Below are 16,374 nucleotides of genomic sequence, written 5' to 3' on the forward strand. Positions count from 1 at the left end.
AAAGAGTGATCGAAGATCATACCGTCTTCTTTGTCCTGCCCACTCTCTGCTATCTCACTTGTCTCAAGAGCAGATTCTCCAAGAGACAATCCAAGGCCGAGGACTGAGCAATGCCGATCACTGTACCACATAACCGCGACACAGCGGGTTTCCCGCAGTCGGGGCCCTCATATCAGCAGCAAGTGGTCTCCTTTCGACCCATCCCCAGCCCGGCACCTCCCGGGTGTGCGGTCTGCATCCTGAGCGACCAAGCCCTACTAAGCCACGAGCTATACTTCTGTGGGACATGTAGGGCCATGTACCACCGGCCCTGTCTCTACGCGCTGCTGCTGCAGCGGAGCCATCAACCCTCCTTGGTAGGAGGTACGTCCTCCGCGCCAGTAGCGCTCCACAGGTGCCCAACCTGCGGGATCGAGGGGGGCCAAGCCCCCATCCCCTCGGCTCCCACAGGGCCTGGAGCCCCCCGATTCTTCATCACCACCCCCTACCACTACGACCGCACCCCCGCAGGACTCTACGTGTGCACCTCCATCTCCACCGCACGGGATGGGACCTCGCGGTCTTGCAATCTGCACTTCAGCGCATGGCCGAACTACCGCGCCCATCATCATCAGGCGCATGAACGGGCGGCCGATGCCGGGCATTCGTGTGAGGGTTGTGCCGTAAGTAGTAGTAGTGGCGGTGCCAGCACTGCTAACGCGACCGCGACCGCGACTGCAACTGCCACTGCCACTGTGACTGCGACTGTGACTGCGACTGCGATAGCTACCCCTCCCCCTGTCCCTCTCCCTGTCCCTGTCCCTGCCCCTGCCCCTGCCCCTACCCCTACCCCTACCCCTACCCCTCCCATGACTCTCACCGATCTCCTTCTAGCCGTCGAGGCGGAGAGCACCGAGCCACCAATGCATCTCCTGCCCCCGCCCATCTCCTTAGAGCCGGAACGAGAGGTGAGCACCACTCCGACGACACCCACGACCCCCAAAGACCAGCCCAACCCCCAGGCCGCATACAACTCCCACTTCAAACGCACTAAAGAAGGCCACTTCATCTGCACCTTCCCTGTCCCCACGAGGACCAGGACAACAACAGCCGCCACGAAGCCGTGCGGATGGCGTCTTGGGAAGTGGCATAGTCTCAGGAAGCATTACTGGTGGCAGCATATGCCCCAGGAAAACGCGGGGGGCTGCTCTTGTAATGTCAGTAACAGTAACAGGAACCCGAGTAGCGGTAGTACTCACGCTAATGCTGGTAGGGGCGGTATCGCTATCACCGCCGAAGCTAACCTTGGACCTGGGCAGCTCCAGCGCCGACGGTCTTCCACGGTGTCTACTTTGCCTGCTTCGTGTGTTCCCACGACTTCGTATGTTCCAGCGGCTTCGTATGTACCACCGGCCTCGTCCGTCCCAGCGGCTCCGTTTGTTCCAGCAGCTCCGTGTGTTCCACCGGCGCCATATGCATATACCTCACCGACCCCGCCCACAAACCCAGTCCAGCTAGAACTGCTCCTGCAATCGCAGCAGCAGCGGTACAGACCGCCGCCGCGACCGCAGGCGCAGCCGCCGGTCATCCGACAACGCCAGCCACGGTTCTGCCCGCTCTGCGCCGGGGATTTCGGGAATCTGGTCCCACTGGTCCAGCATCTGGAGGTCGACCATGCCATAGAGCTTCCGATCTGTATGTTGTGTCTGTCGTGGCGGGCGAATTGGTGGGGGCTGCTGCTGCATCTGGAGGAGGATCATCCGGAGTGGGATGGGTTGTTTGAGGATCCGTCGGCGGTTCGGCCGGGTTTGTTTGCTTAGAGCGGCGTCTTTGAGGGCTAGGTGTAGGGTTCTGGGATTAATAGTATCACAATCAAGTGTTATATCAAGATGTATGTAAATAATATTCTCGATAGCTGGATTTGGAAGAACACGCGATAGTACATAGATACGTACTAAAAAACAATGCGAGTGAGTGATTCATGTACTAGCTAGCGCGGCTGCATCACAATATGTCGGCAAATTGGGTACGTTATCCTTGTTGTTAATCTCCCTTGTTCTCACCATCTATTTACCTGTTCACAGTAGTATAAGACTTTTAATGACCTGTCCCACTGCACAGCGCTTAACAGCATTCAACATGTGTAATCGATCCATCGCTCAACTTCCGAGAAACGCAAAATAAAAGATCCCGGCCAGTGCATCGGGAGACCCACCCAGTCGCATCTAGACCAAACATGCGAGCATGCAGGCATGCATGCGCCCCACTCTTACCGAGCATTCCCCTCCACAAACAAAAATGAAAGCCCAACGCGGGGGTTGAACCCGCAACCTTGAGATTAAGAGTCTCACGCTCTGCCGATTGAGCTAGCCGGGCTGGTTTGTTGAAGTGCTGTGCCATGCTTGCTCACATATTCCACAACAAACTCTACTCTATAGCACATGACTGCATCATCGCTGGCACACCAGACAGTCAGTCTGAAGTAAATACAGAGTTTGCAGTAAACAAGGCTAGTCTGACCTCCAAGGCCGAGCTAGCATGTGCTTCTGGAAATCAACGAATCGCCAAATCTGTGGCTGTGTAGCAGAATATGGATCGTTGCGGTGGTTATTTATATACTTGCGGGAGAGCCGTTGCGCGCTGCGAGAAACCCGGTCGGCCGGCAGTCCACCTGAACACGCGCATTATCATGGCATAAAGCAGCACAGCTCAGCTATTATGACCTGCAAGCCACTCCATTGATTCGCAACATGTGGCATTCGACCGACCGTCATGTATAATACATCATCGCCGACGCCCACCGAGTCGGCGGTAGAGGAGCTGAGTGCCAAGGCGGATACCCTCTCGGGATACATGAATGCCTGATAATCCAGGCAGCAGATCGCAGCGCAGGCATTCCGGCCGACTGATCGCCTCTCTCACAACAAGAGTCGGCGCTGATATGCATGGGGTCGTGCGGACTGAAATAGATATTTCTGGCGCAGGCGTATAAGCAGACGGGGGATCGTGGGATGGACCGCGAGCAAAATCGTGCGAATTGCTATACAGGAGGCAAGAATCCCTGCCCCTAATATTAGCGCATCGGCAATACCACCAAGAGAAGATTGGAGGGGGGAGGGGGGAGGGTCGGGCTGCAGATCAATCAAAACGAGAAGTGGAAAGGGTCAGTTTGTTTGGAGGATGAGAAGGTAAAAGCCAGCAGACTATATGCAGGATGAAACGGTGGAAGAAGGAAGGGAGAGAAGAAAAAAGTAATATGGGAAATAACCTCAGAGGGTGATGAACATGAAACAAAAAGTAGACAGCCGGAGGCCGGAGTTCTTACAGTGCCAGAGCCGCCGACAGGAAGTCGAAACATATCTCATAGCCACGAAAGATGACAGCCAGTCGGACCTGCTGCAAGTACAGTACACGCTCAGTCGCCCGCATACAGTTCTCCAGGCCCAGACCCCCCAACTAGACCTATATCTACTCAGTAGAATGTGATGCTTGAACCACCAGATTTATAGATTAATGTTCCTGTTCATCATATTCACAAAGAAGCAAAGAAAAACGTAATCATCACACATCACAAGGCCAGATTCGCGCAGCTGAACGCCGGCGAAACCGACCCGGCATAATCCGCAATGATCGCCTCGACGGCCGCATACAGCCCTGGGCCCAACAGAAACAACCCACACGCCATGATAAACACATGGATCGCCGTCATGATGCTGCGTCCAGCGCCGGCGAACAGCTTACCCCTGTATAGTTGCCAGTACGCCACGGCAAAGAAGATGAATCCGAAGAACGAGTCAAACGCCGCACCCAGCAGAGACAGGAAGTCGCCCATGCTGGGGATGACCTCCGAGAAAATGAAGCCCAGAATCCAGATCGCCGCCATCAGGCCCAGCCACACCCCCCAGCCGATGACCGTGTTGCTGTGCGCGTGGCGCGACCGACCCATCAGATGTCCAAACACGAATTTGGCGCTGACGTTGGCGTAGATGACGGCGATGATGAGAGTGGGCGCGATGACGAAGCCAAAGGAGGCCTTCTTGTACGCGACCGTCCCAAGGCTGCCGAACGCCGGTGCGGTGGAGTACTGACCCAGGTAGCGGAATCCGATGGCCGGGGGGACGATGAACAGGATAACAGAAATTCCAGTAAGGACGGCGAGGGCCTTGGGAAAGTCCTGCGGACGCTCCATCTCGGCGATAAAGCTCGGGAAGAGGATCTGGGGCACCCAGAGGAAGGTGATGTTGAGGACTGCGTTCATGCAGTTGACCCAGGTCGTGCCGGGAAGGGGAAAGGCGTAGGTGCGCACGGGTCCGTCGGTGGGGTAGTTCCCGTTGTACCCATACAGTGGCGCTGTCTCAATCCCCGCAAAGATAAGGAACAGAAGTATGGCAATGGCCATACAGGCCGCTACAGAGGTAGGTTAGCACCATTACGCGCACGTGGGGTCTAATGCTTTCCACCCGAGAACTCACACGAGAACATGGACATGAAAGAGACATGGTGCAGCGTCCGAGGAACGGAGAGCACCACGCCCATGATCGTGCAGATTACCGAGAACACCACCGTGCAGAGGGAGTGGTCCGACAAGGTGTTGAGAATCTTCGCCCCGGTCAAGATGTGGAAGCCGATCAGGAGGATGTTGTTCGCCATCAGCATGAACCCGGCAAATGCGTAGGCGATCCGACTCTTGCCGAATGCATAATACCCGAAGTCGCCTGCCCATGCAATCGTTAGCCTCGATCTCGAGTCGCAAGAACCATCCACCAGAGCCCCTTACAAATATTTCGGATCTGCGGATGTTTCATGATGAACTTGTGCATGGTCGTGGAAGTGATCCAGAACAGGATCCCGGAAAGTAACATGGTGATAATCCCTGGCACCCACCCTAGAACTCTGGAAACCCAACAGCCATCAGTACCCATAACACACAACCACGGATCGGCTTAACTCACGAGAGCGACCAGGACTGCGACATGATAGCCAGACACACCTGCTCTCCGCACAGCAGCCACGCTCCCTTCTGCCACGACATAGTCCGGAGCTGGATCTCATGTTGGTTGTCTGTGGAATGCGCCCAACAGAAGATTAGCCATCATCATCGCCATTTAGGACAGCCATCTTAGCCTACCCTCATTCTTGAGCGCATTCAAGATCTCCGCCGAACTGTATCCATCGGAATCGAACTCGTCGACATCGGCGGGCTGCTGCACCGGCTCCTTCTTCTCGTCGTGGATCATCGCGAAAGAGTTGGAGGAGTTGTTGTCGAAGTGCGCGATTCAGCAACGAAGTATGAGGGACTCGTATTTCCGCGGAGGCTGCAGGGTTTTAAACAATCAAGATGTTCTAGACGCAGCACTAGTGGAGGGCGGGTTGATTGGGGTGCTATGGCGTGATAGCGCGGCCGGTGTTCGCGATAAGGCCCCAGATAGCCAACCAGGAACATGCGTTCCTCTTTAGCTTGCTGATGGGCGGAGCACGATGGAGGCAAACTCAGATGCGAACCACCTATGATGAGGATATGAAAGTAAGTGTAAGAAAAAAAGAAAAATTTCAGCAAGCTAAGCAGGAGCGCTGGGCAGTGGCAAGGAAGGATTTCCAAGAAGTCAGAAAGGCGACCGATGGAAGAAGGAAGGTCGAGCTGACTGCAGCACACCTGCAGTGTGCTCGGAGATGGCCGAATCTGGATTGGAAAGAGGCAGCCAATGTCACCCTGCCATGACCCTTACATAATCGGGGTGACCGTGGACAAGGTGGTGTCACTATCTGATGGTTGCGAATTGATTTTAGAAGAATATGGTCAGTTGGCATGGATGGGCGAGATTAAGTTGACAGCCTTGTGGTTGACACTACAAATTAAGGTTGCGAAGTGTGTTCCTGGAGGGGTTGGCAGGGGTTCCACTGGCTCATGCGAATTCGCACACCACGTGTGCTGCGGATGGCGTCATTTGGCAATGATAGACAACCCATGCTAAGCTTTGCGCATTCTTTGTCAACTCGGATGTTTGGGAGGCCTCGTATTGATCATGTTTACATCCAGTGGCTTGTGTGATTCTCGAATCCTGCGATCCTTCGACCAAGTAGCTAGATAGACCGTAACTTAGCAACGGCTAGGGCTACCGCCGCGCAACCTACCTCATCATCAGATACGATACGTTTGTATGGCCTATCAAGGCTAGCAAATTTGTTTTCGACCATGTAACTCTCACTGTGTTGAAGGAAAGTCCCCCTTAACCTCGAACGGAGTCTTGATGGTGGATCTTGATGGTGGATAAATCATCACCCCCACAGCAGCGGTCGGCAGCTCCGGGCTCCATTTGTGATACCCACTGTCCAGCTTTACTCGAAGCTCGATTCAAAAACTGTTTGAACAGACATATCCCTTTGCTGCCAGCAACATAAGCAAGCTCTCAGCACAAGATCCTCCCGATGCTCTGTAGCAATGGCACAAGCCCAAAACAGCACTGAGCACTGCACTTGACTTTCCTACACGAGAGTTTTCGTTCTTGCCTTGCGCCAATGGATCAGGGCACGCAGACCAAAGATCGATTTTCAATTTCTTGCCACTAACTCAGATGTCAATCACCCAGCACAAGCAAGGACTGAGATGGGCCGTGCGTACACACCACACCGCACGCTAGTCTGGAAGCAGACCCATATTTGGCAGAAAAGCTTCAGAAGAGAAAGCGGTGAGATCATGAGAGCACTATTCCACTTCCGGTGACTAGACTTTTACCAGAGTCCGTGATGCCAAGACCTGCATCTGTTCCAGTACTTCTGCCTGAACCATGAGGCAACCAAAGCGACCAGGATGTTGAAGCTACAACACCCGACTCTTCTGTCGGATCCGACAACGGTCATGTGACGGCAAAGGCTAGATATTATGCCACACTCTAGGACCCCAGCAACATCTCGGGTCTCTATGCTCTGGGTATATGTAGCATGTACTACTGACCAAGGTATGATACTCCGAAAGAACTGGCCTCTCCTTTGAGCATACCATTATTTAACTATAGTAAGAACTATCTTTCTGACACCAGTGTTGTGACTCTACATCTAGTGGCACTTAGAAAGCATGACCTTACAAGGTCCAGGTCTGAGACTTACATTTCACCCTCTATAACTTCGTAGTCGCAGATCAGGGCGCTGATGCAAACGGCATCTCTGACATTATTGTTCCCCTAGTATATCGACGGCCAACCCAGTCACATCTAGATTTCCGTCTGGATTTTTCCGTCGGGAACGTCGGCCGATGGTGATGATTGTCATATGCTGAAGTCTCATGAGTTGCTCCTAGACGAGGTGCAGATCTATGGGGTGTGGATTCGCAGGAGGACGGCTCCGACGGTCCTCTTCATCACGTGGAGATGTCTGCTCTGCGAAAGTATGTCAAAGCTGTTGCTTGCTCCAGTTGAGGGCTTGAGGGTGCTCGATGCTGTTGTACTGGAGGCGGGGCTTCTAGGTATTCATCGAGCTTGGGACGGGTCCGCGAAGTTATGGGGTGACACTGAGAACATGCGAAGAGCCTAGCTACTATGGGAGGGAGAGTGAGGATCTGGAAGAGCAGGCGTCGCATCTTCTGCAAACGAGATTACATCTTTTCTTGCTCAACTTAGCGGGATTTGAACGGGACACGCCCGAAGTGGCAAAGGAGATGGACTGGTAGTGACGCTTCATGAGGTGAATGAGCTCTGCCTCAAGATAGTCTGCCCCACTTTCCTCGCGACTCATCACAATGAAAAGACAGTAGAAGAAAAAAAGAGAAGTGGAAAAGCTTTTCCCCACGACTCTTCTGGCGCAAAATGCTTTCCGTACCGACGTCTCGCATCGAGTCCAACGCTTGCATGCTGTACTGTGGACTGGTCAAGTCCCCCAAACAAGATACTAATCCTCATCCGTCAGTCGAAAACATGTGGAGCGAACATAGCCACCCGCTCATGCATGACCCTGCTCTAATTTCGACACTTTTGTCGCCATGGCACAAGTTCACAATGATCAAGGTGAGAAGCTCGGCGGTCCTAGATCATTTACAGGTGCTTGGTTGCTGGGCGCTAACATTGACTTGTAAATAGAATGCTTAGCAATCAAAAAAGACGCCGACAGCATCTGCGCAGTCTAATTCCCCGACGAGGTATCTGATGTGGGTGCAGGTACTACTGCATTTCTCCATCCCATCCCGCCACAGCACGGAGATCGACACCGCCGACAACATAAGAAGACTTGCAGCGTTCAATTTTCCGCCAAAGAGCCCTCAACCTCGGACCAGGTCGCAGACCATGTGTGCTGTAGAGCACGGAATGCGGTGCTATCCAACTGCTAATTTGCATGCATGTAGGATAATCCCGCGATCAACAATCGTCAGGAGGTCTGCGCCAAGCAAGACGAATACCCTCGACATGCATCGGCTGGGTAAATCGACAGTCCCGGACAGGGCCTCGACACAGCATCCAAGTAAACCAAGTACATTAAAGGCATCAGATATAGCATCCAAACAGCATCCGTGAAGGTGTTTTGAACCCCCAGTGGTTCTGGCCGTGCCAAGACGAGCCGACAAGCAGCGCAGCACAGCCACGATGGAGTCAAACATCCGCGCTCTTGGCAACCCCGTCCTGAAACGCCCTCCTGCTCCATTTGTGGAAGTTCTGCTGGAACCGCTTGCCAGCTAACCCCCGGATATGCGCGCATTGTGCTTGGCATGTGTCGAAACTCCGTTTCTTCCGCAAAACCCTAGATGAAGCGGTGTCGCCTCCGTCTCAGCAAGAACACCAACCGACAAGCTTGGCGGGGTCACTGCCGACAGTTGCCATGCAAGAGCTTGAACGCCTTAGTTAATGCTCTAGAGACGATAGTCCTTCCACCTATGGCAAAGGGGGTCCAGCCAAGTCCTGGGTCGACCTCCTGATGATGTATACTCGTTTAATGAGGGCGCTTGGAAGGTGAAGATGGCACCACCAGCACCGATCCATCAAGCTATAAAGACATTGTCTTCCATCCCAGCTGTCCTGGCAATCCATCAACCAACTCACCTTCTCACCTTCTCTTCCCTTCTTTCTTTCTATTCCAACTATAGTCTTTTGCTCTCCTTCCATTCTACACAATGACCAACCTCAAGTGGATCATTGCAGTGGCCGGCCTCCTGTCTGGACAGGTCCTGGCTGCTCCTACTGCCACTACCCACGCTAAGCGTGCCACTGTCAGCGACGTATGTTCTGTTTCCTCCTTCAACGTGTGCAACGCTAACCTAGCTACTCCCCCGTAAAGAGTGCTTTCGGCTACGCCAGCCTGAACGGCGGCACCACCGGTGGATCCGGCGGAACCACGACGACCGTCTCCTCGTACGCGGCCTTCACCTCGGCCGTCAGCAGCGACGACAAGAAGGTGGTGTATGTCAGCGGCACGATCAGCAAGGCGGCCGACCAGGTCAAGGTGGGCAGCAACACCTCGATCATCGGCAAGGACGCCAACGCCATCCTGGACGGATTCGGCCTGCTGGTGAAGAAGAAGGAGAACGTGATCATCCGCAACCTGGGCGTGAAGAAGGTGTTGGCCGACAACGGCGATGCCATTGGTGTTCGTACGTGCCTACCCCATTGCCCGCCCCCCCTTCAGATAAGAAAGCCCTCCACGCCGACGCTGACTGCCATCTGCAGAATACTCCAACAACGTCTGGATCGACCACTGCGACGTCTCCTCCGACCGCGACCACGACAAGGACTACTACGACGGTCTGATCGACGTCACTCACGGTTCCGACTACGTGACCATCTCCAACACCTTCCTCCACGACCACTGGAAGGCCTCGCTGGTGGGCCACTCGGACAGCAACGCCGATGAGGACACCGGCCACCTGACCGTGACCTACGCCAACAACTACTGGTACAACATCAACTCGCGCGGCCCCTCCTTCCGCTTCGGCACCGGCCACATCTACAACAGCTACTACCTCGATGTCAGCGACGGCATCAACACCCGCGACGGCGCCCAGCTGCTGGTCGAGTCCAACGTCTTCAGCGGCTCCAAGAAGCCCCTCTACTCGACCGACAGCGGTTACGCCGTCGCCAACGACAACGACTTCGGCGATGGCGAGAATGCCGCCGACAAGGGTACTTTGACTTCCGTGCCGTACAGCTACACTCTGCTCGGCTCGAGCAAGGTTAAGAGTGCTGTTGTGGGCACGGCCGGACAGACTCTTACTTTCTAAGCTTGACTAGCTTGCTAAGCTTAGCTTCGCTTTGCCGGATGAGGGGGGTAGTGAGGGGGTAGTGGATGGTGGTGGTGGTGGTGGTGGTGGTGGTGGTGGTTTGTCATTCGTTTAATTTCCTAACGGGTTCTGATTTCTCAGGGCCTTTTCTTTATCCAATTGAGTTGGTATTGGTGATCCTTGGTTCCTCGGTCTTTCGTAGAGATGGGCAGATGTAGTCGTCACCGCTGGCGCCAAGAATGTTCGATCCGGACAATGTGAAACTGCCATGGCCTCGCCAAGGGCTTGTTGGGGCCCCACTGGCACCCGCGCTCGGGCCAGCTGTCCCGCATGGTTCGTTTAATCTTCGGCAATTGAGGCCCTGGGTTGTGTAGGTATGCGGCTGTGAAGATGTCGGGGTAGTGTTAAATGAGATGTGTTTCAGGTACCGCTGCAACATGGCAGCCGAATGACCTGTCATGACGGAGACACATCCCATAGCTGAAAATCCATAGACTGCACCCCTTGCATTAGTGAGATGAGTCCACCAGGGTAGACCACATGGTATTGATATGTTAATGGGTATAGCAAAGTCCCCAGTCCCTTCAATTCCAAAACCAGCACATCTCCTTCCGTTCCTCCAGACAACATCTAATGCCGACTACCCAAATCCCCTTTCCACACTCAGCCCACCCCAAACCAACCCCCCTAAGCGCCCTGGACCGCCCCATCCAACTTCACCACCCAAACCCTCGTCTCCCCCATCAAGAACATCTCCCCAGCCTCCCCAAACACAAAATTCGCCACCCCCCCCTCGACCCTAATCTTCCCCAACAACACCCCGCCCGCCGACCAAACATTCACCCCATCCCCGCACCCGGCATACACATTCCCGTGAATATCCACCTTAATCCCATCGGGCACGCCCTTATCCGCCATCGCAAACACCCGCCGGTTCACCAGAAACGGCTCCCCGTTGATCGCCGTGACATCGAAAGCGTATCTACGCCAGCATAGTTAGCCACCCACCGGGTCTACTGTCACACCCCCGGCTTCCGGCCCCCGACCCCCGACCCCCGACCCCCGACCCCCACAACCCCTTCCACAGCTAACCCCCACGAACAAAACAAGACAAGGGAACAAACATACATAGTGGCCGCCCTGGTCAAATCCACCGTGCCATCGCCGCGCGCCGCCCCGGTATCCGTAACGTACACCGTGCGGCCCCCGGGCGCAAAGCAGATGCCATTCGGCTTGTCGAACCCGTCCGCGACCACGCGGACCGCTTTGGTGGCGGGGTCGTAGCGGTACACCTGGTTCGGGAGCCGGGGGGCCGTCTCCGCACCCCGCAGACCCTGGATGTAGGCGTAATCCGGGTCGGTGAAGTAGATGCTCCCGTCGGCGGGGTGGATGGCGACGTCGTTGGGGGAGTTGAACGGTCTGGATTGGAAACTGGTGAGTAAGGGGCTGCTGGTGTAGTTGCTGTTGCTGTTGGTTAGGGAGAGGGTGTAGAGGCCTGCCGGGCGGGTGGGGTCCTCGTCTCCTTGGCCGCAGAAGACGATTTCGTGGTTGTTGTTGTAGGCGTGGCCGCCGTTGGGGTTGGGGATGGCCGGGGTGGGCGTGATGAGTTGGGCGGTGAGGGGGCGCGGGTCGTCGAGGCTGAGCTTCGAGATTTGTATGGTGCTGGTGTTGGTGTGCGGGTCCGTGAGGATGTTGCTGGTCATGTACAGGGTTCGCGGTTGGGGGATGTAGATCGGGGCTTCGTGGGCGAAGGCGGTGGTTGTGTTGTGGTTTGTGGTCAGGATGCTGAGGGTGGGGTGCAGGCCGGTTAGGTTGAGGAAGTCCGGGTTGTGGACCTCGAAGGCTGCGGGGAGGGACGCTGCTGGTGTCCAGGTGGGGGTGAGTGCGGTGGTGGTCATTTTGGTGGTGGTGGTGGTGGTTGCGGATGTAGGAGTGTGGATGGCCGTGCGGTTGCCCTTGCTTTATTTATCGTTTGGAGGCAGTCCATGTGGTTGAGGCATGATGTAAGGGGCGTGTTGATCATTTGCTTGCGTCGGACAAGGTTTTCCACATTCCACAAGTACTGCCAAAGTCCAAACTACCACTGGGGCCACTGCGTTGTCCTGCATTGCCTGTTTCGGGCCGCTTTAGACCCCCCATTAAGGGCCAAGATTGATTAGGGTTGTGTTGCATATCTGACCTGCGGCCACTTTGGGGGAGGATCGCCGATCCATGGCGGGTGGTCTCACCGAGGTTTCCCCGGTGCGGAATTATTGGCGTGCAAGATGGACTTGGGAAAACCGTTGAAAACTTGTACCCTACGAGTATTGATCTCCTTGTCTCGCTAGTCTCGCTAGTCTCGTCTTTTTGAGTAGTCACAGAGGCACAGCGATAGTCGAATGTAATCGGCTGACATGGAGGGATATCTGGGCTAGTTCGGAATCCTATTCCGAGGACGATAACCAGTTCCGGCCCCCATTGCACTCCCTTTTGCAGAGCCCGATCGACTAAGCCGTTTCACTAGCTAGATTAAGCATTGCTGTCATATTTGAAGCTTCGCCGTCTGGTTTTATTGCTTTCCACAGATCGGTCGTTCGTAAACACATACTGCATGTTCATCATATATAATAGATCTCCGTACGGAATTCATGTTATATGGATCACAATGTACCCACGGAACACTGAGATCCACCAAGTCATGTTCACCAGCATCTCCTATCAGTATATAGACTAATTCGATGCATATGGCAAGACAGAAGAATACTTAGCCATGCTGTGTAATTCGAGTCCCTGTCCAGCTCATCTGGACGTGTGCTGTGTTTGGAGATCGGATTTACACTCTCACCGGACCGACATCTCTATACCTCGATCTTTCAGGGTAGTGAAAAAGAAAAATTGCACAGGGCAAATGGACAGTAGGTTTCCCGAATGCGGAGAGCAAATGCTAAGCTCGAGAGCTCCCCACTCCTCACTGCCTACGCCCACACTATGACTGTAGGCTACCTTATTTCACGGTCTTGCATAATCCCTCGCCTGCGAGCTTATCAGACCACACAGGGAAGAGACCCTTGATCCGCGATGCATGACACCTCCATCCGACTGCGCGATGGGGAATAATAGCTGGGCCGTGGAGCATGATATCATTCCAAAAGATAGAAAGAACAAAAGCACCGCAAAGAAACGCGCACCCCCGTACTTCCATTTCCATTGACAATACCAGCCAGAAAATGAGTGAAAAGCAGATAGCTAGCAACGAACTATCCCGAAAAAAGCTCACAGCACTCGTTTCCCCATGGCCTAGAGCTCAAGTCCCGACCATTTAGTGCACACACTGCCGACCATGGCCTAAAGGACACCCGTCATTGTACCTCCACCTCTGGCCTCCTAACCAGCCACCACCTCACACCAGCGGATTACACCACCCGCCACCAGCGCAGCGGAACCTCTCGCACACTGGTCCAGTCCCACCCCTTCGCTCGCCAGGTAATACAAGCACTACGCCAGTGTCCCAGCCCGCAATCGGCGGAGCTAGCGCATACAAGCAAGCCCTGCCTATCCCTCCTCCACGCGAGCTATCTCCCCACCTCAAGCCATGGGATGCGTGGCCCAGCCTGGGTTCCCGGAAATGACTTTCCTTGGGGTCCAGCACAACGGCAACTCGTTCTCATGTGATATAGACCCGGGCGACAGACTGAAAGAAAAAAAAGGTACGTATCGAAAAGCCAGGATTGGGATCCTGGTTTAGTGCTAACTTGCTAAGTGTTGAGTGTCGCTTAGCGTGCCCCCCTCTCCTCTCCCCTGTCAGCTTTTAGTGGGAGTGGCGTTGTGGGTTCGGGTCTGGACATGCCGACACGGACACTGGACACTGGATAGGGGAGGATGCGCTTTGCGGTTAATTTCTGCAAGGGAAAGGTGTTTGAGGTGTTCTTGGGGGGATTATGGGAGCTTTGTTCATGGGTTGGGAAATATGATAATTATTGATTACCACTGCGAGGGGAGATGCTCGGGGATGGGTTAGTACAAGTCTCTGGTCCCGGTTCTGGGAGTTGGTGCGAACGGCGAACGGCGAACGGTCCTTGCCGCTAACTCGGCTAGTGACTAGTGGGATAAGAAGCACCCCCCTCGGCTTGAGATAGATTATGGGGTGATTTCAAAGCAGGGGTACGCGGTTTTTTTTTTTTTTTTTTTTTCTTCGTTTAGGTTCGCTAAGATTAGTGATGTTTAGCCACCGCCCACTTTATTTGCTGTTATTGAAACACGTAGCGTGCGGAGACTGATGGGATGGCGGATTAGTGCTTCTATTTCATCTATCGAATCCTTCTATCAGGATAACATGTGTCACATATATAGTGTAAAATGTGTAAGTAAAGGAAATGACTAAAGAATGTGATGGACCCGGTTGATTGGTCCTGTGCTTATCACCGAGCGTTTCCGCCAGAAAACTACACCGGGGTCGTGGTGGTCGTGACCGTCGTCTTGACGTGGGGCACGGGGAAACTGCCGGCGGCGTCGAAGTCGATGCTGCGGGCGCTGCTGCTCTCGCTCAGGCTGGGGCTGTGGCGGGTGGCCTCCTCGTCGGCCTCGTTGGTGACGTGGAACTGGCGCTGCTCCCAGATCTCCAGGCGGGTGTCGTGGATGCGCTCGCCGGACTCGGTGCGGTCGATGGTGGAGCGCAGCTGGGACTTGTCGCCGTTGCGGAAGCGCGACAGGTGGATGGTGGAGCTGTCGAAGCGGCTGGTGAACTTGCCCGTCGTCTTGCGGCTGCGCGTGCGGCTGCTGCGGTCGTAGGAGGAGTGGTGCAGGAACCCCTTCAGGTTGAACATGCGCCGGAACAGCGTCCACGTCTGCGGCAGGTTGGCCACGATCACCGCCGTCGCCGCCTCGCGCACGTACCAGTCGACCCACTCGTCGCCGTACGGCTGCGAGATCGAGTAGTACTTCGACAGGATCGAGCACAGGATCACGAACGCCCCCAGCGAGAACACCCCCAGCAGCGTCAGCTTCTTGGTCAGGTTCAGCTTCGCCTTGACCAGCAGCGGCAGCGGGATCGCCATGATCATCAGGTCCGTCGCGACGTTGAGCGCCAGCGAGAGAATCAGGTGGTTGCGGTAGACGGAGCACTGCACGCTCTTCGGGGGCACGCTCCAGTACGCGGAAAACGGGTGGCACCAGCCGCCGAAGAAGAGGATCTCGATCAGCAGGAAGCACACCGCGCAGAACAGGCTGATGCCTTTGACCCATTTGTGCTGCGTCAGGCCCTTGCTGGGATGGGGTTAGTTTGCGCGACCAGAAGGAAGGTTCGGCTGAAGACAGGTCTCACGTCATGGTCGAGTACAGCAGCAGCAGACATGCCTTGCACCCCCAGATTGTCCCCAACCACATCTGTTCCACCACGATGACCATCTTGCTGCCCAGGATGCGATCGGGGATGGTGGCGGGATCGATACTGTCGATCTGGTTCATGGGGATCTCGTTGGTTCCATGCTGGGCGACAAGTATGAGGAAGACCGTGAGTAGTATGTAGAGAATCTAGGGTGCATTAGTGGGTGTTGATGCTTCGAGTTGTCGTACGACCCGCAGATACGTACCACTGTCACCAGCATCACATAGTCCTCGATCTGCAGGTTACGAATCGAACCCACTTGCAAGGCACGGGAGACAAATCGCATGAGTGCTATCCTGTCCGTTAGAACCATCGCACAGACGCATCGTAGTGTTGTAGCATACTGATCAGCAGCACCACTGCAAACCACACCCAGGTGTTCGCACTGGACGTCATCCTGGAGTCCGAGTCCGAGAGGCTGGGTGGGGAGCCTGAAAGCGAAGGCGGTTTAGGTTTCGAGCTCCCTCAATATCCGAGTCATCTGGCTGCTCAGAGTTCAAGAAAGATTGTGAGTGAGTGTCAGCCAGGAACCGTAGGGCTGTCGACTGCCTTTTGTTCCTCACTCCAGGTTCTGACACTTGGGTTCGTGTGTTGGTCTCGTTCGGGGAGAGGGGGTTGCCTCGATCCAGCGAAAATAGTCAACGGGCCTGACGCCACATCGGCGGGTCAACCAATTCTTCAGGTGGCTATCGCAAAGTTTATCATTGCGATGGATTAAACAATTGGAGGGGAGGGGGGGGACAAGCCCCTTCTAAAATGACTCGAGGGACAAGGGACCTTCTGGCTGATAAGAATTGGTGGAAATCAACACGGGCTTCAATGGTGAAGCCAGACC

General features: G+C 54.8%; 5 protein-coding genes and 1 non-coding gene across 6 annotated transcripts; 2 read left to right on the top strand and 4 right to left on the bottom strand.

The window, feature by feature from the left end:
- Positions 1-110: 110 nt before the first annotated feature.
- Positions 111-1,799, top strand: BO95DRAFT_468769 (uncharacterized protein; the record flags this gene model as incomplete). Its single annotated transcript, XM_025589386.1, has 1 exon — positions 111-1,799. The coding sequence occupies one exon, from the start codon at positions 111-113 to the stop codon at positions 1,797-1,799; it is 1,689 nt and encodes a 562-aa protein (XP_025436992.1).
- A 483-nt stretch (positions 1,800-2,282) lies between these two features.
- On the bottom strand, positions 2,283-2,355 carry BO95DRAFT_t296. Its single transcript has one exon. It is a non-coding gene; the product is annotated as a tRNA-Lys (tRNA).
- Positions 2,356-3,475: 1,120 nt separating this feature from the next.
- Positions 3,476-5,270, bottom strand: BO95DRAFT_447865 (putative amino acid transporter; the record flags this gene model as incomplete). The annotated part of the gene is made up of 5 exons (XM_025587718.1): positions 5,108-5,270; positions 4,932-5,040; positions 4,757-4,872; positions 4,452-4,694; positions 3,476-4,386 (listed from the first exon to the last, which is right to left on the bottom strand). Coding segments are annotated over exons 1-5 (1,190 nt in total), but the record flags the coding sequence as incomplete, so codon positions are not given.
- Positions 5,271-8,637: 3,367 nt separating this feature from the next.
- BO95DRAFT_424736 (pectate lyase family protein) lies at positions 8,638-10,255 on the top strand. The gene is made up of 3 exons (XM_025584691.1): positions 8,638-9,178; positions 9,238-9,550; positions 9,627-10,255. The coding sequence occupies exons 1-3, from the start codon at positions 9,074-9,076 to the stop codon at positions 10,175-10,177; spliced, it is 969 nt and encodes a 322-aa protein (XP_025436994.1). The 5' UTR covers positions 8,638-9,073; the 3' UTR covers positions 10,178-10,255.
- A 609-nt stretch (positions 10,256-10,864) lies between these two features.
- On the bottom strand, positions 10,865-12,088 carry BO95DRAFT_400353 (SMP-30/gluconolactonase/LRE family protein; the record flags this gene model as incomplete). The annotated part of the gene is made up of 2 exons (XM_025583840.1): positions 11,306-12,088; positions 10,865-11,159 (listed from the first exon to the last, which is right to left on the bottom strand). Exons 1-2 carry the CDS (start codon positions 12,073-12,075, stop codon positions 10,865-10,867), a joined length of 1,065 nt encoding a protein of 354 aa, XP_025436995.1. The 5' UTR covers positions 12,076-12,088.
- A 2,427-nt stretch (positions 12,089-14,515) lies between these two features.
- On the bottom strand, positions 14,516-16,267 carry BO95DRAFT_424742 (uncharacterized protein). Its single transcript, XM_025584692.1, has 4 exons — positions 15,884-16,267; positions 15,745-15,830; positions 15,477-15,685; positions 14,516-15,418 (listed from the first exon to the last, which is right to left on the bottom strand). Exons 1-4 carry the CDS (start codon positions 15,933-15,935, stop codon positions 14,599-14,601), a joined length of 1,167 nt encoding a protein of 388 aa, XP_025436996.1. The 5' UTR covers positions 15,936-16,267; the 3' UTR covers positions 14,516-14,598.
- Between the last annotated feature and the right edge of the window lie 107 nt (positions 16,268-16,374).

The sequence above is a fragment of the Aspergillus brunneoviolaceus genome, assembly GCF_003184695.1.
Source record: "Aspergillus brunneoviolaceus CBS 621.78 unplaced genomic scaffold BO95scaffold_100, whole genome shotgun sequence".
Lineage (NCBI taxonomy): Eukaryota > Fungi > Ascomycota > Eurotiomycetes > Eurotiales > Aspergillaceae > Aspergillus > Aspergillus brunneoviolaceus.